Source organism: Cavia porcellus, unplaced genomic scaffold (genome assembly GCF_034190915.1).
Source record: "Cavia porcellus strain 051 isolate PalLab524CR breed Dunkin Hartley unplaced genomic scaffold, mCavPor4.1 scaffold_32, whole genome shotgun sequence".
NCBI lineage: Eukaryota > Metazoa > Chordata > Mammalia > Rodentia > Caviidae > Cavia > Cavia porcellus.
In genome coordinates, this window is record NW_026947515.1 from 22082985 (window position 1) to 22097257 (window position 14273).

The 14273-nt window shown below is 53.7% G+C and overlaps 1 protein-coding gene across 13 annotated transcripts in view; it reads right to left on the bottom strand.

Annotated features, from left to right (window-relative positions):
- Nucleotides 1-14273, bottom strand: part of Tmem94 (transmembrane protein 94) — a 51395-nt gene that overhangs the window by 6185 nt on the left and 30937 nt on the right. For 2 of the 13 annotated variants that reach the window (XM_063241631.1, XM_063241632.1), the window contains 15 exons: nt 7881-8000; nt 7249-7376; nt 6856-6992; nt 5270-5472; nt 4809-4960; nt 4216-4318; nt 3947-4033; nt 3584-3700; nt 3237-3293; nt 2819-2974; nt 2520-2684; nt 2132-2341; nt 991-1306; nt 514-687; nt 14-116 (listed from right to left, as the gene is read on the bottom strand). In XM_063241631.1, coding sequence (XP_063097701.1) covers nt 14-116; nt 514-687; nt 991-1306; nt 2132-2341; nt 2520-2684; nt 2819-2974; nt 3237-3293; nt 3584-3700; nt 3947-4033; nt 4216-4318; nt 4809-4960; nt 5270-5472; nt 6856-6992; nt 7249-7376; nt 7881-8000 — 2228 coding nt within the window. Of the gene's footprint in view, nt 1-13; nt 117-513; nt 688-990; nt 1307-2131; nt 2342-2519; nt 2685-2818; nt 2975-3236; nt 3294-3583; nt 3701-3946; nt 4034-4215; nt 4319-4808; nt 4961-5269; nt 5473-6855; nt 6993-7248; nt 7377-7880; nt 8001-10161; nt 10284-14017; nt 14254-14273 lie in introns of those variants that run through there. The other 11 variants (XM_063241637.1, XM_063241634.1, XM_063241630.1 and 8 more) reach the window with 11 other exon arrangements.

Below are 14273 nucleotides of genomic sequence, written 5' to 3' on the forward strand. Positions count from 1 at the left end.
ACTCCTCACCCACCTGTCAGAACCTGAAAGAGGGTAGATGTCGGCACCATCCCAGAAGTCTGTGCAGGCCTCTAAGACGACATCAGCCGTGCCATGCGACAGCATCTGCTCTGTGCCTGGGGATGATACATAGAAGCCCAACCTTGAGGGCCTGAAAAGAGCCCCCACCCCTGCCTCTGACCTAACAGGTAGCATGTCACCCACCCTGAGAAAGGTGCCAAGGAGGCCCTGACGAGGAGAGTTGCATAGTAAGCAAGGCCTAACCTTGACAGTAAGCAAACTATTACGGAACTCCAAGGAGCCAGTCACATAGACATGGTAATTCCTGTCCTCTGGACAATCCCACTCTTGTGGGCCCAGCCCCCAAGTCCAGTCCCTGCCACACTGAAGAACTCAGGAATGGTCTACTGTTCATCTGCCCCATCCTCCCTGAAACAAATTGGGGAACAGAGCCTCCAGCCCAGAAGGCTCTGGCAAGTTTGGCTGGACCAGCTGAGCTGGTACAAAGCTCACTGGTAGTGGTGTCCTTGATGAAGAGGCTGATCATGTGGCTGAGGGGAGGACGCCGCTTGGTGACACAGGAGGGTCGCCCTAGTGAAGTCTCCTTCATGGTCTCAGCACTGGGCAGGCGGTAGAGTGCCAGGTGGTTCTCCTGCTTAAAGAGCTCCTTGGCCCCCGGTGTGAAGCCTGCAGATGAACACAGGACTTAGGGGCCCTGGGAGAGGGCTTGCACCCCGGGCCACCTCAGTCCCCTGGCAAACAGAGTCTACTCCATCTGACCAGCTCCTTCCATGCTCCCATTCCAGCACTCAGTTTCTCCCCGAACTAGGAGGCTCTGTCACACACTAATGTCTGGCTAACCACAGGCTACCCCACGCGGCAAGGACACTGAGCGCTCAACAAGTGCAACGCCAGGGGCCAGTCTGCTTGGAGACTATGCTGGGAGTTCTGAGAGGTCAGCTGCCGCCACCCCCACTGCCACAGCCATACCGATGAGACGGGCCAGCTCACACAGGCCCCAGGGCACATGAACGGGGAGCACCGCACTGTGGCTCTCCTGCAGGGCGATGTTGCACAGGTGGTCTGAGAAGCGACACAGGCGCTCAGTGACACTAGCATTACACAGGTTCAGCAGCACGTTGAGGCCCAGCGGCTTCAGGGAAGTGAGATGCAGCTGCCAGTTGGAATCATCAAACTGGATACAGGAGGGGTTCTGTTGGTCCTGAGACAGGCTCAGCATCTCTAGGTGGTAGTCGCACACAAAGTCCTCTGCCTCATAGGGCTCACCCTCAGTCCCAGGCTGGGCCTGGGGATAACAGGGCAGGGGTGGGGTGGTAGAAGTCAGGCCCTGGTTCCACCTCTTCCCTTGACCGCTGCCCAAGGCTGGCCCTGCAAGAATGGGCACAACCCTGGGAGGTGTACCCAAGGGCCTTTTCCTGTCCTTAGGTTCCTGTTTTCATTCTTTTTTTTTTTTTTTTTTTTTTGCCGGTACCGGGGATCGAACTCACGACCGCCTGCTTGCAAGGCAGGTGCTTATGCCACTGAGCTAAATCCCCAGCCCCTAGGTTCCTGTTTTTAGGACCCACACCCAGTGACACAACAATATTGACAGGCACACAGGGAGAGAACAATGAGGGGTCTTTTTTTTTAGCCGGACAATACCAGACAGGGAGCTGCTGCTCTGTGTGTTTGGAAGGTTCAATTAGGAGGCTACTGGTAAGAACTGGAGGAAGGTGATGCCCACTTGATAGAAGAGACCCAGGCTGGGCAAAGGGAGAAGTCTCTGAATGCAACTTTTGAATTCTGTATTTTTCTTTCTTCTTTTTTTTTTTTTAAACAATACTGGGGATTGAACAAGGCCTCCTGCAGAATAGGCAAGCTTTCTACTGAGCTACATCACCAGCCTTTTTTCCCCCTGCAATAAGATGTCCAGGATGGCCTCAAAATTGCAATGCTCCTGCCTCAGCTTCCTGAGTAGCTGTGATTATAGGTATCCACCACTGCACTCAATAATTTCTGTACTCTTAGATCCTGCTGGTTCAGGCTGAATGAGTTGCATCCCTTTAGCAGGATGGGACAGGATAGGCTGTGGTGGACAAGGGTCCTCTCCACCTTGCCTTCCTCCTCTCACCTTGCTGGGCTCCTCCTCGCCGCCCTCGGTGTCCCTGCTAAAGCTCACGTTGGAGCCAGATAGGTGTTTGCTGTGGCTGTGCACTTTGTGGTGAGAGTAGGGCTCTGGGGGCTTGGGACTGTCACCAGGCCAGTCGCTATGCTCCTGCTCGTTGGAAAGATGTAGGGTATTGTTCAAGGAGCCAGTGAGGAGGGCGTCTCGTTCATGGGGCTGAGGAGAACAGGAGTATAGGCCTAGGACCGGGGTCCTGAAGCTCCCAGAAGCCAGGGAGAGGGGGCAGTTCTGGGCTTGTCCTTTGGCTTCACCTCTACTGCTCAGAGGCAGCTCTCAGAGGTGCTGAACCCCCACTCCCATGGCCACAGGCCAGGCCCCCAGGAGCTGGCCATACCTCCTCCTCTACCTCGGGATGGCAGAAGGAGTGGTTGGACAGGTCATCTGTGAGGTCCTCATGACTGCTGTGAGGGGGCTCCACCTTCCCACTGAAGAACAGCACAGTCTCTGGGCTGGGATTTGGCCACGACAGGATCCCCTGTTTGTCTACACAGCACAGCACCTGCAAGGAGTGAGGCCAGGACTGGAAAGGGCTTGGCAGTGGTCCAAAAACCCAGGGGCCACTCAAGTGACAGTCAGGACAGCCTGGACCCACAAGCCTAGGACAACAGCTCCCTCTTCCAGGGCTGTCCTTACCGTGACAGAGCCCAAGCTGTGCAGTAAGCTGGCACTGTGGCTCAGTGTCGGTGATGTCCCTTGGATCACCCTCAGGAAGTGGCCCCAAATGCAGCGCAGCATTTCCTGGCAGGACAGCGAGTCTTGGGAGGCCATCTGAGGCATAACCATATATCCCTAGAGACCACCCCGAGACCCCAATGGGGAAAAGTCCAAGGGGGTGCCACAAAGCTGGAGTTCTGAAGCACGCTGTCATACATCATCAGGCGGGGTAATAGCCAGATTTAATAGGGAGGGGCGGGGGAGGTGCATGGAGCAGAGGAGCCTGGCTGGAGACTGAAGGTCATGAACAGGATCACAGGGTTCCAGGACACAGCCTGGGGGTGTGACTGTCTGTGGCTGTAGAATCCTGGGGTAGAATCCATCATGGTCAACGTACCTTGGAAGAGACAGCCTCTGTGTAGCTGCTGAGAGTATCCTCTGAGAACTTGGCCAGCTGCACAAAGCGGGAAGTCCCTGGGTGAGGAAAGCCTTCCTCCACAGGGCTTCCACTCTGGCAGGGTGGAGACACACACCCAAGAGGCCCTAGTCCCCACTGGTGGGAGCCAGGAAGATGTCACCCTCACCCTGGCCTGGTCTAGAGTTCTAGAATGGAAAGGGTCAGTCTTGGATTGCTGCCCAGGTCCTCAAACATATGCGCCCAAACTTCTGCCCCTCTTTTCCAGCGCAGCTAGTTCCCTCTTTGTGGTCCTGCCACTGGCCCACATACACCTTGGGACCACCTACTAGGGAGCTGGGCGAGGCCTTGCTCATCTGTGCCAGGACACGGGCTTCTCCACAGGCAGTGGCCAGGACCCAGAGGACGGGGAAGAGCAGAGGAAGGATGGGCAACATGCCATTCACCTGGAAAAGTGGGCCAAGGAGGCTCTCAGGAGCTGTTGGTGGCCTGGGGGAGGAGGAGGGGGAGAACAGCCCTACCGTGCGGCCCGCCCCAGAATGCAAAGGACAGCTGTCCAGGGGCAGGACAGGAAAAAAGGGGACTGAGGCATTCTTAAGCTGAGGCCTGGAGAGACTCTGGGCTACAGGGAGGAGTAATGAGAGGCCCTTGGTCAGAGCAAAGCACAACGGTGAAGAAAGAGCTGAACCTGCCTGGAGCTGGAGGAGGGTATACTGCCAGGACGTGGCCCCAGGGGCACTGAGCATGAAGCGCAAAGCATTAGTGATGAGGAAGCCGACCTGCAAGGATGGGAGAGTGTAACCTGAGCCCCTCCCTGGGGGGGTCAGCCTCGGTTCCCTGCCTTTGACACCCCTGCTAGGCTCACACTGGGCCCTCCGCTTGCTCTCACGCACACCTGGCTCTGGCTCTGAGCTTCCCCCATGTCTGGTCCTCTCCCCTGCCCCTCCGCCCGCTCACGCACCAGGACCACAGGCACTGCGTAGTGCAGCATCACCGACTGCACTGTGAACCTCTCGTTGTCCAGAGCAGTGACTGGGCGAGACAGGGACATGTCCAGGCACCATCTGTGGAAAGAGGCAACACTTGGGGCTGGGGATTTAGCTCAGCAGCATAAGCACCTGCCTTGCAAGCAAGCAGTCGTGAGTTCGAGCCCTGGTACCGATAAAAAGGAAAAAGACAAAAAAAAAAAAAGAAAAAGGCAACACTTAGTCCCAATAAAGGAAATGGTCAGAATCTCGTGCTCTGCAAAGTCTCTGGGCCTCTCAGCTAGCCAGAGCTTACTGAGCACTGTGGAGTCCTGAAACTCCCTGGTCTGCCCTGGCCCTTGCTCAAGGGTCCCCTGGGGGAAGGCCTGCAGCCATCTTCAGAGCCAGCCTCTCAGAGCAGCCTGGGTGGGGGCTGCCGCTCAGCATGAGAACTCTTGTACCAGACTGAGCAAAGCCTGAGGAGGGGCTGCTCTCAGACAGCCTTGAGATGGGTGAGGCACCTTCTGTGTCTGCGAAGGACTGGGAGAGAGGACAGCAGGGGAAGAGGAGGCAGGGTGGCAACCCCTACCTGATGTTATCTATCACAGGTGTCTCCAGGACCCGGAAGAGCCGGTGTTGCTGAGGGTTCTGTGGCCCTTTCTTCACCTCTCCGCGGGGCGAGGGCGGTGGGGAGAAAGGGGGGAAGAGGTCTCCTGGCTCCAGCACAATGTGCTCATCATCCTGTCAGCAAGATGAAGGAGAAGGCTGTCAAGGCTACTCTTCCTGGACAGGGCCAGCTAAGGACAGGGCCAGCTGGACAGGGCCAGCAACTCCAGGGGTCAGGGACCATCTACTACCAAAGAGCCCATCAGGGTAGAGCTTGTGGAACTGGGATTCAAGAGAAGAACAGCATGAGGAAAAGGGGCTCCCACCTCCTCCTGAGAACTCTTACAAAGCCCATGAGCTGTCCAGAAAGCTTTAGGATGGAGCCCTGAGAGCCCTGAGATGTTTCCCTAGCAGTTCCCAGGAAGGAGACCAGCCTCCAGCTACCTTGATCCCTCTCAAGGAGGCAAAGGATTCCTGGCCAGGTCTCAGGGCTATGATGTCTCCTTCTACCAACAGGCTAACTGGCAGGTTGACCAGGTGGCCGTCTCTGTAGGCCCAGTGCAGGGACCAGGATGGAGCAAACGGCATGTGGAGGTCTGGATACATGGTATTCGGCCACCTGATCTCCTTGCCATTCCTTAGGGCATCTGATAAGAAAGGAAAGATAAACGACCTTCTCGCCCCCCCAGCCAGCCCAGTACACACTAAGGGACACTGTTCTTTCTTTTTCCTACCTCATCACTCAAATGCTTCCCCTGTTCCTATGATACTTCTCCTATGAAGCCATCCCTAACCACTCTAGCTTAGGCACTTCCACCTGCTCTCATCCTCTAAAGATCTTACTCTCTGTACCCCTTTTCTTTTCAGGTTAGCTTCATAAACTTTGCTGAGGGCTGTGAGGAGTACAAGGTAAGGACAATACAGTTCCTGCCCTTGAGGAGCCTCCACATAGTGGGAGAGAGGAGATGCATGGCCCAACAACTGCAACCAGGCAAATATGTGCTAAGTGTGTGAACAGATCCCAGCACCATGGGTGTATGGAGAGGGGAGCAAACCTATCTGGCAAGGCTTCTAGAAAAAAGGAGCATCTGGGAATGCGCAAGAGGACTAGGAAAGAGAGGTGAAGGAGAGAGAAGCTCACCAGGGCAGAGAAGAGTAGAACAGAGGCACAGAGTAGGCGGGTACACAGAGGGTCTAGGGAGGATGAGAGGCTGGACAGGAAGGTGACAGCCTGTGGCAGAGCCACTGGGAACATCTGGGACGGCTTGGAAAAACAAGAGGGAGCCACTGATGGTTCCTGAGCAAGAGCTAAGCTCCTGGAGAGTAAGGCACATCTCTCTCTGCTACCATGGTATTTCCAGACCTCAGCTTATGGTTGCAATTAATCATTTCAGGGACAAATGAACAAATTCTCACTTAGCCCTTAAGCATCCACTGCTTAGCACTGTCAGAGAAAGGCCTCCCGAGAGCAGGTGCTGCTTCTCGGACAACACCACTGCCCTCAGAAAGCAGGAACCAGTCTCTCCTAGGAGAACAATCGAATGCTCGATAGCCAGTGCATAGTAAATGCCAGCTGGACAGAGTGCTCAGCAATGGCACTGTCCTGTAGGAACAGGGACACTCACCTTGAGCTGCCAACTCCCTGCCCCAACCCTGATTCCTGCAGACATCTCAGCTTGCCTTCTACCTCCCACCTTTCCACAGCCCAGTTACACCAGCCGGGACACACTTGGAAGAGGACGTCTCAACTGCTCTCTGTCAAGGGACAGGGTCTTCTCCATCTACCTTCCAACATTTGCAAACTCCCACGCCCGTGGTGCTACCATTAGCTTCCTGCCTGCCCAGGCCACAGCCTGGGTGCCACAGGCTTCCCACAGACCTCAGTGCCCTGCTCAAGAGAGAGTAAAGCATCCTTCTAACACTGGCAATGAAGACAGCCTCTGGAATGCTGACCATGGGCCACCCCAAGTGCTGAGCACTGGCAGGGAGTCTCAGGGAGTCTCCCCCGACATACCTGGCTCTTGCCTCACCTTGGATTTGGTCAATGATCCCCCGGAGCCTGCGCTCAACCTCATGGCGCTTCAGCCGATCCTGCCGCCCAATGAGGAGGAGGTTGAGCAGCAGCAGCAGGAAGAGCGCGGAGGCGTTGACCAGCTCCACCCCATGGCTGGTGTTGGGATGCAAGGCATAGAGTGTCATTCCAGGGGGCAAAGACCCTCCGCCCAGCCAGTGCCAGGTCCAAAACCCCCTTTCCACCCAGTGCCTTCTGAAGAGTGTCTCATCTGGTTCCTGACTCAAGAGATGGAGGGTCTCACCCAACAGCCCACTTAGGCAAGAGCTCAGGGGCAGCAGCCTGTTTAGGGCCTTGGAGTGCCCAAGGGGCACAGAGTGGGGCACTTCGCAAGTCTGCAGGCCCTGTTTACCTTCCAGCTGGCTGGCCTCCACAGCAGCCCAGCAGCAGCAGCACAGCCAGTAACATCAGCGAGGCCCCAGGCCAGTGGAAGCAGGAGCAGCGGTTACTGTGGTGCAAGAAGCTGTTTCTCCATGCCTCCTGGGGATTAATGGCAGAAAGGCAATGGGTGGCCTCTCCAGCTCTCATCTGGCGGGTTCCCCTGCCTCGTAGCTCCCCAGTCAGTCCCCATGGCTATCTTGGTCCAATCCCTGTAACCTTGGCTGGGGTCCTGTAGCACATGGGGTCAGGACATCACCCTGAGAAGGAACCTTGGCTTCCTTTTTCCTTTTTACAGTACAGGGAAAGGAATCCAAGGTGTTCCTCAAGCTGCATCACTAGCCCTTTTTAAATTTTTGAGACAGGGTTGCACTAAGTCACTTAGTTGGCCAAGCAGGTCTTGAACTTGTGATCCTCCCACCTTAGCCTCCCAGAGCAGAGTAATTACAGCTGTACACCACCACACCCAGCTACTTCTGGTTCTTCATGTGCCTTGGTTGGGTCTCCCATTGCCCACAAGGACAGGGCACAGCGCAGCCCCCCGAGAGGCCTCTCCAGCTTTTTCTTATCCCACCCAGGCTCTGGATGCCTGTGAAGAAGATTCACCTTCCATGTAAGCCGTTTCTTCCGGTCCCTGAGGTGTCCCTCTAATGCGGCCTCCAGCTGCTCCTTCAGGACACTCAGGGCCTTGCACGTGGACAGGCCCAGGGCCAACGGAGGCTCGCCCTGCAGGGAAACATATGTGATCAGCAGGGCCTTGGCTCTGGGTCCCTGCCCAGAAGGGGCATCCATTGCAGCTGGACCCCTCCCTTCTCTCCACCCACGTCCATTCCTGCCCTCACCTTCCTTGCTCTCCAAGCTCTTCACACACACACACACACACACCCCACCCCCAGGGTATAACTACAGTGAAATCACCACCAAATTTAAAAACAATCAAGAGTACAGTCCTGTACTCTTTTTTGTTGTTGCTGTTTTGTGGGTTTTTTGTTGTTGGTTTTTGGGACAGGGTCTTGCTATATTATTCGGGCTGGACTTGAACTCACTATATAGCCCAGGCTAGCCTTGAACTCACTGCAGTCCTCCTGCCTCGGCCTCCTGAGTGCTGGGACTAGCCAGGTATAGTGATGGATGCCTGTAATCCCAGCACTTGGGAGGCTGAGACAGGAGGATTGCTGTGAGTTTGAGACTAGCCTGGGCTACAAAGTGAGCTCAAGGCCAGCCTGAACTGCGCAGCAAGACCCTGTCTCTAAAAGATAAAAATAAATAAATAAAACCAAGTTTAAAAAACATTTATTTGGGGCCTGGGGATTTAGCTCAGCAGCATAAGCACCTGCCTTGTAAGCAGGCGGTCGTGAGTTCGATCCCTGGTACCGGTAAAAATGAAAAAGACAAGAAAAAAAAAAACACTTTTTCTTCTGTTTTCTAACTTGCCTTTCAATTACCTCTCAATCTATTGCCACACAGCCTGTTCTCATTATCTATCTCTTTGCTGACCTCAAAGGTGCCAATCTTTTAGAACTCACATTTTTTTCTTTTTAGCAGTACTGGACATAGAACCCAGGACTTCACATGTGCTGAACTATATTCTCAGTCCTATCTGTCTGTCTGTCTGTCTGTCTGTCTGTCTGTCTATCAGTATAGGGGACTGAACACAGACTGTTGCCAGGAGTCCTCAGAGGACAGGCACTTTGAGTTCCCCCTCTTATGCCTCAAGTCTAAATACTTACTTCTTGTGCTCAGCTCAACTTTTCCTGATGGAAATGTACGTCGAGGAGGAAAGACTGCTTCTTCAGGTGCTGCCTCTGGGGAGACCACCGTTTGTCTCTGCACCTCACGGACAGGGATTAAGCTACCTCTCCAGTCTTTTTCTTATTTTGTTTTTTGTTTTTTCTTTGAGACAAGGTCTCCTTGTGTAGCTCAGACTGGCCTTGAACTCACTGTGTAGCCCAGGCTTGTCTTGATCCTCTTGCCTCTGCCTTTTGAGTACTGGGATTGTAGGCATGCACCACCATGCCTGGCATTTATTTTATATTTTGAGACAGAGTCACCTTAAGTCCCTAAGTTGCTCAGGTTGGACTCAAATTTTTCATTCTTCTGCCTCAGCTTCCAAAACAATTGCGATTTTGGCATGCACCACTACATTTGGGTTATATACTCAACAGAGAGAGAACCAACTTAGAGAGACCAGCCTTTCATTGCTCCTAGGAAAGACATTAAGAATAAACCGACCACCACCAATACCGCCATTTTTAAGAGGTCTTATAACACTCACACATTAGGAAGGACATAATTTTAGAAAAATGTAGCTGTCACCAGGGAAGAACAAGACCTCAGCTCCTCCTTATTCCTGAAATCCCAGCCAGCTAGCATGGTCCCAGGTGACACTGGAACCAGACACAGGGGACCTCAGAGCCAGGCTGCTCCTTGTTCAGACTCCCACTCACGGCTTCCATTTGTTGAACCCTAGCCCTTTGCTTCCTTCTATACCCAGCAGCCCCTCCTGAGGCAATTTTTCAACTGCTGTACATTTCCGGAGTGATCTTGGCCATAGTCATGGACACACCAATCACCAATACACAACTCCTACATTTCACCCCTCGCCTGACCTCTGCTCACAGTATAGACCTCACTACTGACCTGCCTCTCTGCTGTTTCTGCAGGAAACGGGAGTCAGGATGTCAAAATCCAAAGTGGCACCAACACCCTGCCAGATCACTTTTCCTCCCATACTACTGCTACCCAGCGACCTCTGCAATATCCCGGTCTCTGCATCCCCAGCCTCTACACTGCCCTTCCCACTTCCAGCTTTTCTCTTCTCCAGGGTGACACCCCATGCAAACGCCCCAGCCAGGGTAAGCATGAGACACTAGCTGACACCCTTTACCTTGGAGTCCAGTCCAGATCCACTTGCCAGTTCTGTGAGGCCCCTGGAGATGTGAGATGTGTGACCTCAGCCCCTTGCTATTCCTGCCCCAGGCCTTGCTTCTCCAGCTCGTGTGCTAACACCTGTTCAGGAAACAGCATCCCAGATGCTTGCTTCTTCAACACAACTCAAATGTCATCTCCTCTGGGACATTTTCCCAAAACCCAGGGCTGTACTTCAGCAAGACTTGTATTCCAATGACTCCTCGGCAACCTGGCTCTCAGCCTGCAGCTTATGGCATTGTAATTATAGATTTATATGTCTGGCTCTCCCACTAGACTGGAAATTCCTTGAAAATAGATGCTGAATTCTTCCATCTTCATACGCCCCCCCAAACCAATGAAGACAGTGCCTGGCACATACTGGCTTGGTGAATAGCTGCTGAATGAAAGAGTGAACAAAGGAACCTGCAAGTAGCTTCACTGAGTCCGAGAACACATTGGTCAACCCCAAATCAGCAGTAACGCGGAGTTTTTTAAGCCCTGCATGTCCAGGCCCCGCCCTAGGCTTACTGAATTAAAACTTTGGTGGGTTTAGCCAATGCCAGGCTGCTATGGTGCACAAATTTCTGGCCACAGGGTACAAAGGTAAACACTCTCCCCCTTGTCCAAAAGAGGCAGGGCCTGAAGCAGTGGTCTTTCTGCTGCTACCCGCACGTCCATCAGGAATCATTCCTGAGCGAAAGCAGCCAATTCCCAGACCTGAGCACCAGAAAGGAACTCGGGGCTCTCTACTGAGGTCTCTAGGCCTCAGTCACGGAGCTGGGCCACCTAGTGCCAGTGGCTCCCTGCCATCCCCTCCTTTCCTTGGATAACCCACAGAGCTGCCCTCTCCCGGAGCCTGTGCTGGCTTTGCCTGCTGGTGGGCTGCACTTCCTCAGCTCTGCCTCTGTCCACAGGTGCCTCTGCCCTGGCTGCCTGGCATGGGCACCTCCAGAACTCAGGGGCTGCTGGGCCTGATGGGCAGGGTCCCAGTGCCACACAGCTGAGTAAAATCCCACTGTCATCTGCCTTTAGCTGCCTTAGCTTCCAAAACGGGCTCAGTCACAAAATTTCCAGCATCCTAATTTAAATCTCACCTAATCCCATTCTCTGATGTGGCCCCTGTGGATTATAGAGATAAGAGGTGCTGTTTCTCACTGGGGATAAACTGGTTACTTCAGCTCAGGAAGAAATGGCCTCTGGGCAGGGGGCCTACAAAGCGGCCTGGTAAATACTGTATCCCAAAGCACCTGTCTCCCTTTACAAGATCCTGGGCTTCCCCGGCGGGTCCCAGACAAATGAACACCAGAGAAGCTGAGTCTGTCCACAGACTCGCAGAGTGCCTGGCATGGGAAGGATCAAATGCAGGAAGACACAAGGAAAGGGAAGATGAGTCCAAGGGTTCACATCTACAGCCTGGGTCAAAGCAGTGGTCCCGGATCCACCCCACCTCTACCCCAGTAAGGGAAGAAGAGATCTGAGGCCAGATTGAAAAACCCCATCACAACTGGCCCTCCTGCCCTCGATCCCAAAGGAATTTAAGAGTTGCTGGGATGGACAGGTAGTTATCCATGTGGCACACCTCCAACATGCTGGAGACAGGAAGGGCTGGCCAGCTGAGCTGGACAGCTGCACAGGGCTGCAGGATTACCTGCGAAGCTGCTCAGCGTGGTGAGTTCCCCACATCCAGGAAAGAATAGCTTCCAGCAAGGCAGAGAAAAGGCTAAACAGGGCAAGGAGGCATTAGCCAGGCCTGCAGACCTAGGACACTCGTGGACCCCCTCGGACTGCAACAGCGGCTGTCCTGCTGATCTCTGCTGCCTCCTTTTAGGAAGCAGCACAGCCAGGACCTTCTCGGCTAGCCAGCCATCACTGCTGTCTTGCTCTCCCCACACCAGGTACCCTGTTCCTCTCCAGATGCATGAAGCACAGGCCAGAGGGTGGCAGATGCTTCCAGGGCAGAGGACCTACAGAGCTGTCTGCATACCTCTGCCCCCACATGGTATGTCTGGTCAGGGCACCGAGTCCAGACAGGGGATTAAAGACAGCACAACAGAAAGAAAATAAGCCATTCTCTAATTACATGCTGCTCAAAGGAAGTGCCTGCGCGCACAGGCTGGCCTGTGGTAAGGACTCTGCCTTCAACAGAGCTGACCCAACTGCCAAGACTGTTTAGGTTACTCCTCTCTTTGCACCAAAAGGACCCACGACAGGAGTCAAAATGCTGCTTTTCCTTGTCCTGCTTCAGTTTTCTCCCATGTGACGGAAGAGCCAGAGCTAAGCAGCTTGGAAGATAGTCTACTTCTGGGGAAAGACTCAGAATGGGTGGGTGAGGAGCAGCTTCCACCAGCCCTTCTCAGCGAAGAGGCAGGGCACCCTGTGTGTCTGGGCGTCCTCAAGGAGACAGGAGCAAGCTCCTATTATCTGAGAAATAACAACTTGAATAGACACATAGTCTGATGCTCTGCTTTTTACATCTGCTAGAGGTTGGGGAAAGGGTGAGGAAAGACTGGACCTGGTGTTAAGAACATTAAAAGGTAACAAGAGATGCTGATATTACTCACATTCTAAAACCTCCCACCCTACTGCACTGCCAGGTACCTCCAGGGACATTCCTGGGGCCCAAAATGAGGTCTCTGTCCCAGAGGAACCAGGCAGGGAGGACACTGAAGCTTTTCAGGTAGAGCCAGCTCCATCCTAATGTTGTAAGTCCTTCAGCTCAAGCAGACAAGAGAGTGCATAACTCAACGCTGGGAAGAAGTCTTGACTAGAGTAAAACTGACACCCATGCGAGCTGGGCTTGTTCTCCCCATTCTGTCAGGGTTCAGAATTTGGGGGTGTAGCAGGGGAGTGAAAGAACTCTTCTCCAAATCATATTCACAGAAATCTGCTGCTGAGCAGGAGCCACTGTCAAGGTACAAAGCTGAGCACCAGAGGATCTCAGGAACCTCTGGAGAGCTGGTATCAGAGCTCTCCTACACCCACCTCGTCAATTTCTCAGGTGACACAGAGCAAAAGCCCCTGGCCCACAGCCCCCATCCTTGCAGGTCCCCACGGAGGTTCTCCCACATAGTAACTGCTTTCTTTGTATCAGCGACAACAGAGTCAAAGCTCCTAGGCTGACTTACAAATTTAGATCTGACCTAAGGTTTGACAACAACAGATAACCACCAGCTACAATGGGCTCCTTCTCTTGTTCCCCCATCATAACCCTCTTAGTTGGTACAAGCAGAGAGGGGACAAAAGCTGAATTCATCACCTAAGTCACTGAGGCAGTCAGCCACTGCCTATGCTTCTCAGTCTGACGAGGCACAACGAGCCGCATCTGCAGCCAGGTGAACCCAAGGCAGAGGAGAGCTTGCTGCAGCTTCTACCTCACTTTTCCAGGCTCACGGCAATCTCAAAACTCTCATTCACCTCCTATAGCCACCAATGCCCAGGAGGGAATTATTCCAGCCCTGATGACTCCTGGCACAGTGAGCCATGCAGTTGGAGCGGGGAAAGCCCCGTCACTGATCCCAAGAGGGTTTGGCATCCAGGCCCCCAAGTTTCTGTTAACTGTGCCTGGGACCTGGCTCATGGCATCTGTTAGTAGGATGCCTTTCTGGGAGGCTTGTGCACCCAGCCTCTTCTAAACAACTCAGGCACCTTGCTGGCAACTTTAAGACACGCTCTCTGGCTCTCATTCCCAATCTCCTTCCAAGATCCTGGTAACATCACACTCATTCTAGTTGCCTTCCATTCTGCTTATCGTTAGACAACCATGAACCCAAAGACTCTCACTAAGCGGGGAAGGAGGTAGGAAGAGAACCATAAAATCATACTGGCATACTCACTGTGCTGGGCTTGCCCTGATGAGGCACCCATAGCTCTGCCTGCTTAAAGAGCATGGGGCAGAGCCTGAGCCACGAGCGAACGTCCAATGTCACCCTCAAAAAGAGGGGGAGAGGCAGAACACAGAAGTTGTGAGAAGAGGGGAGAGGGCTATGTGAATGAAGAGTTGTAGGGCAGGCGCTGCTGAGAATCGGGTGCAGCAGAGCACAGCTTCAATCTGCTGATTAATTCAGCCTATTTCCAGTCATGCTGCAGATT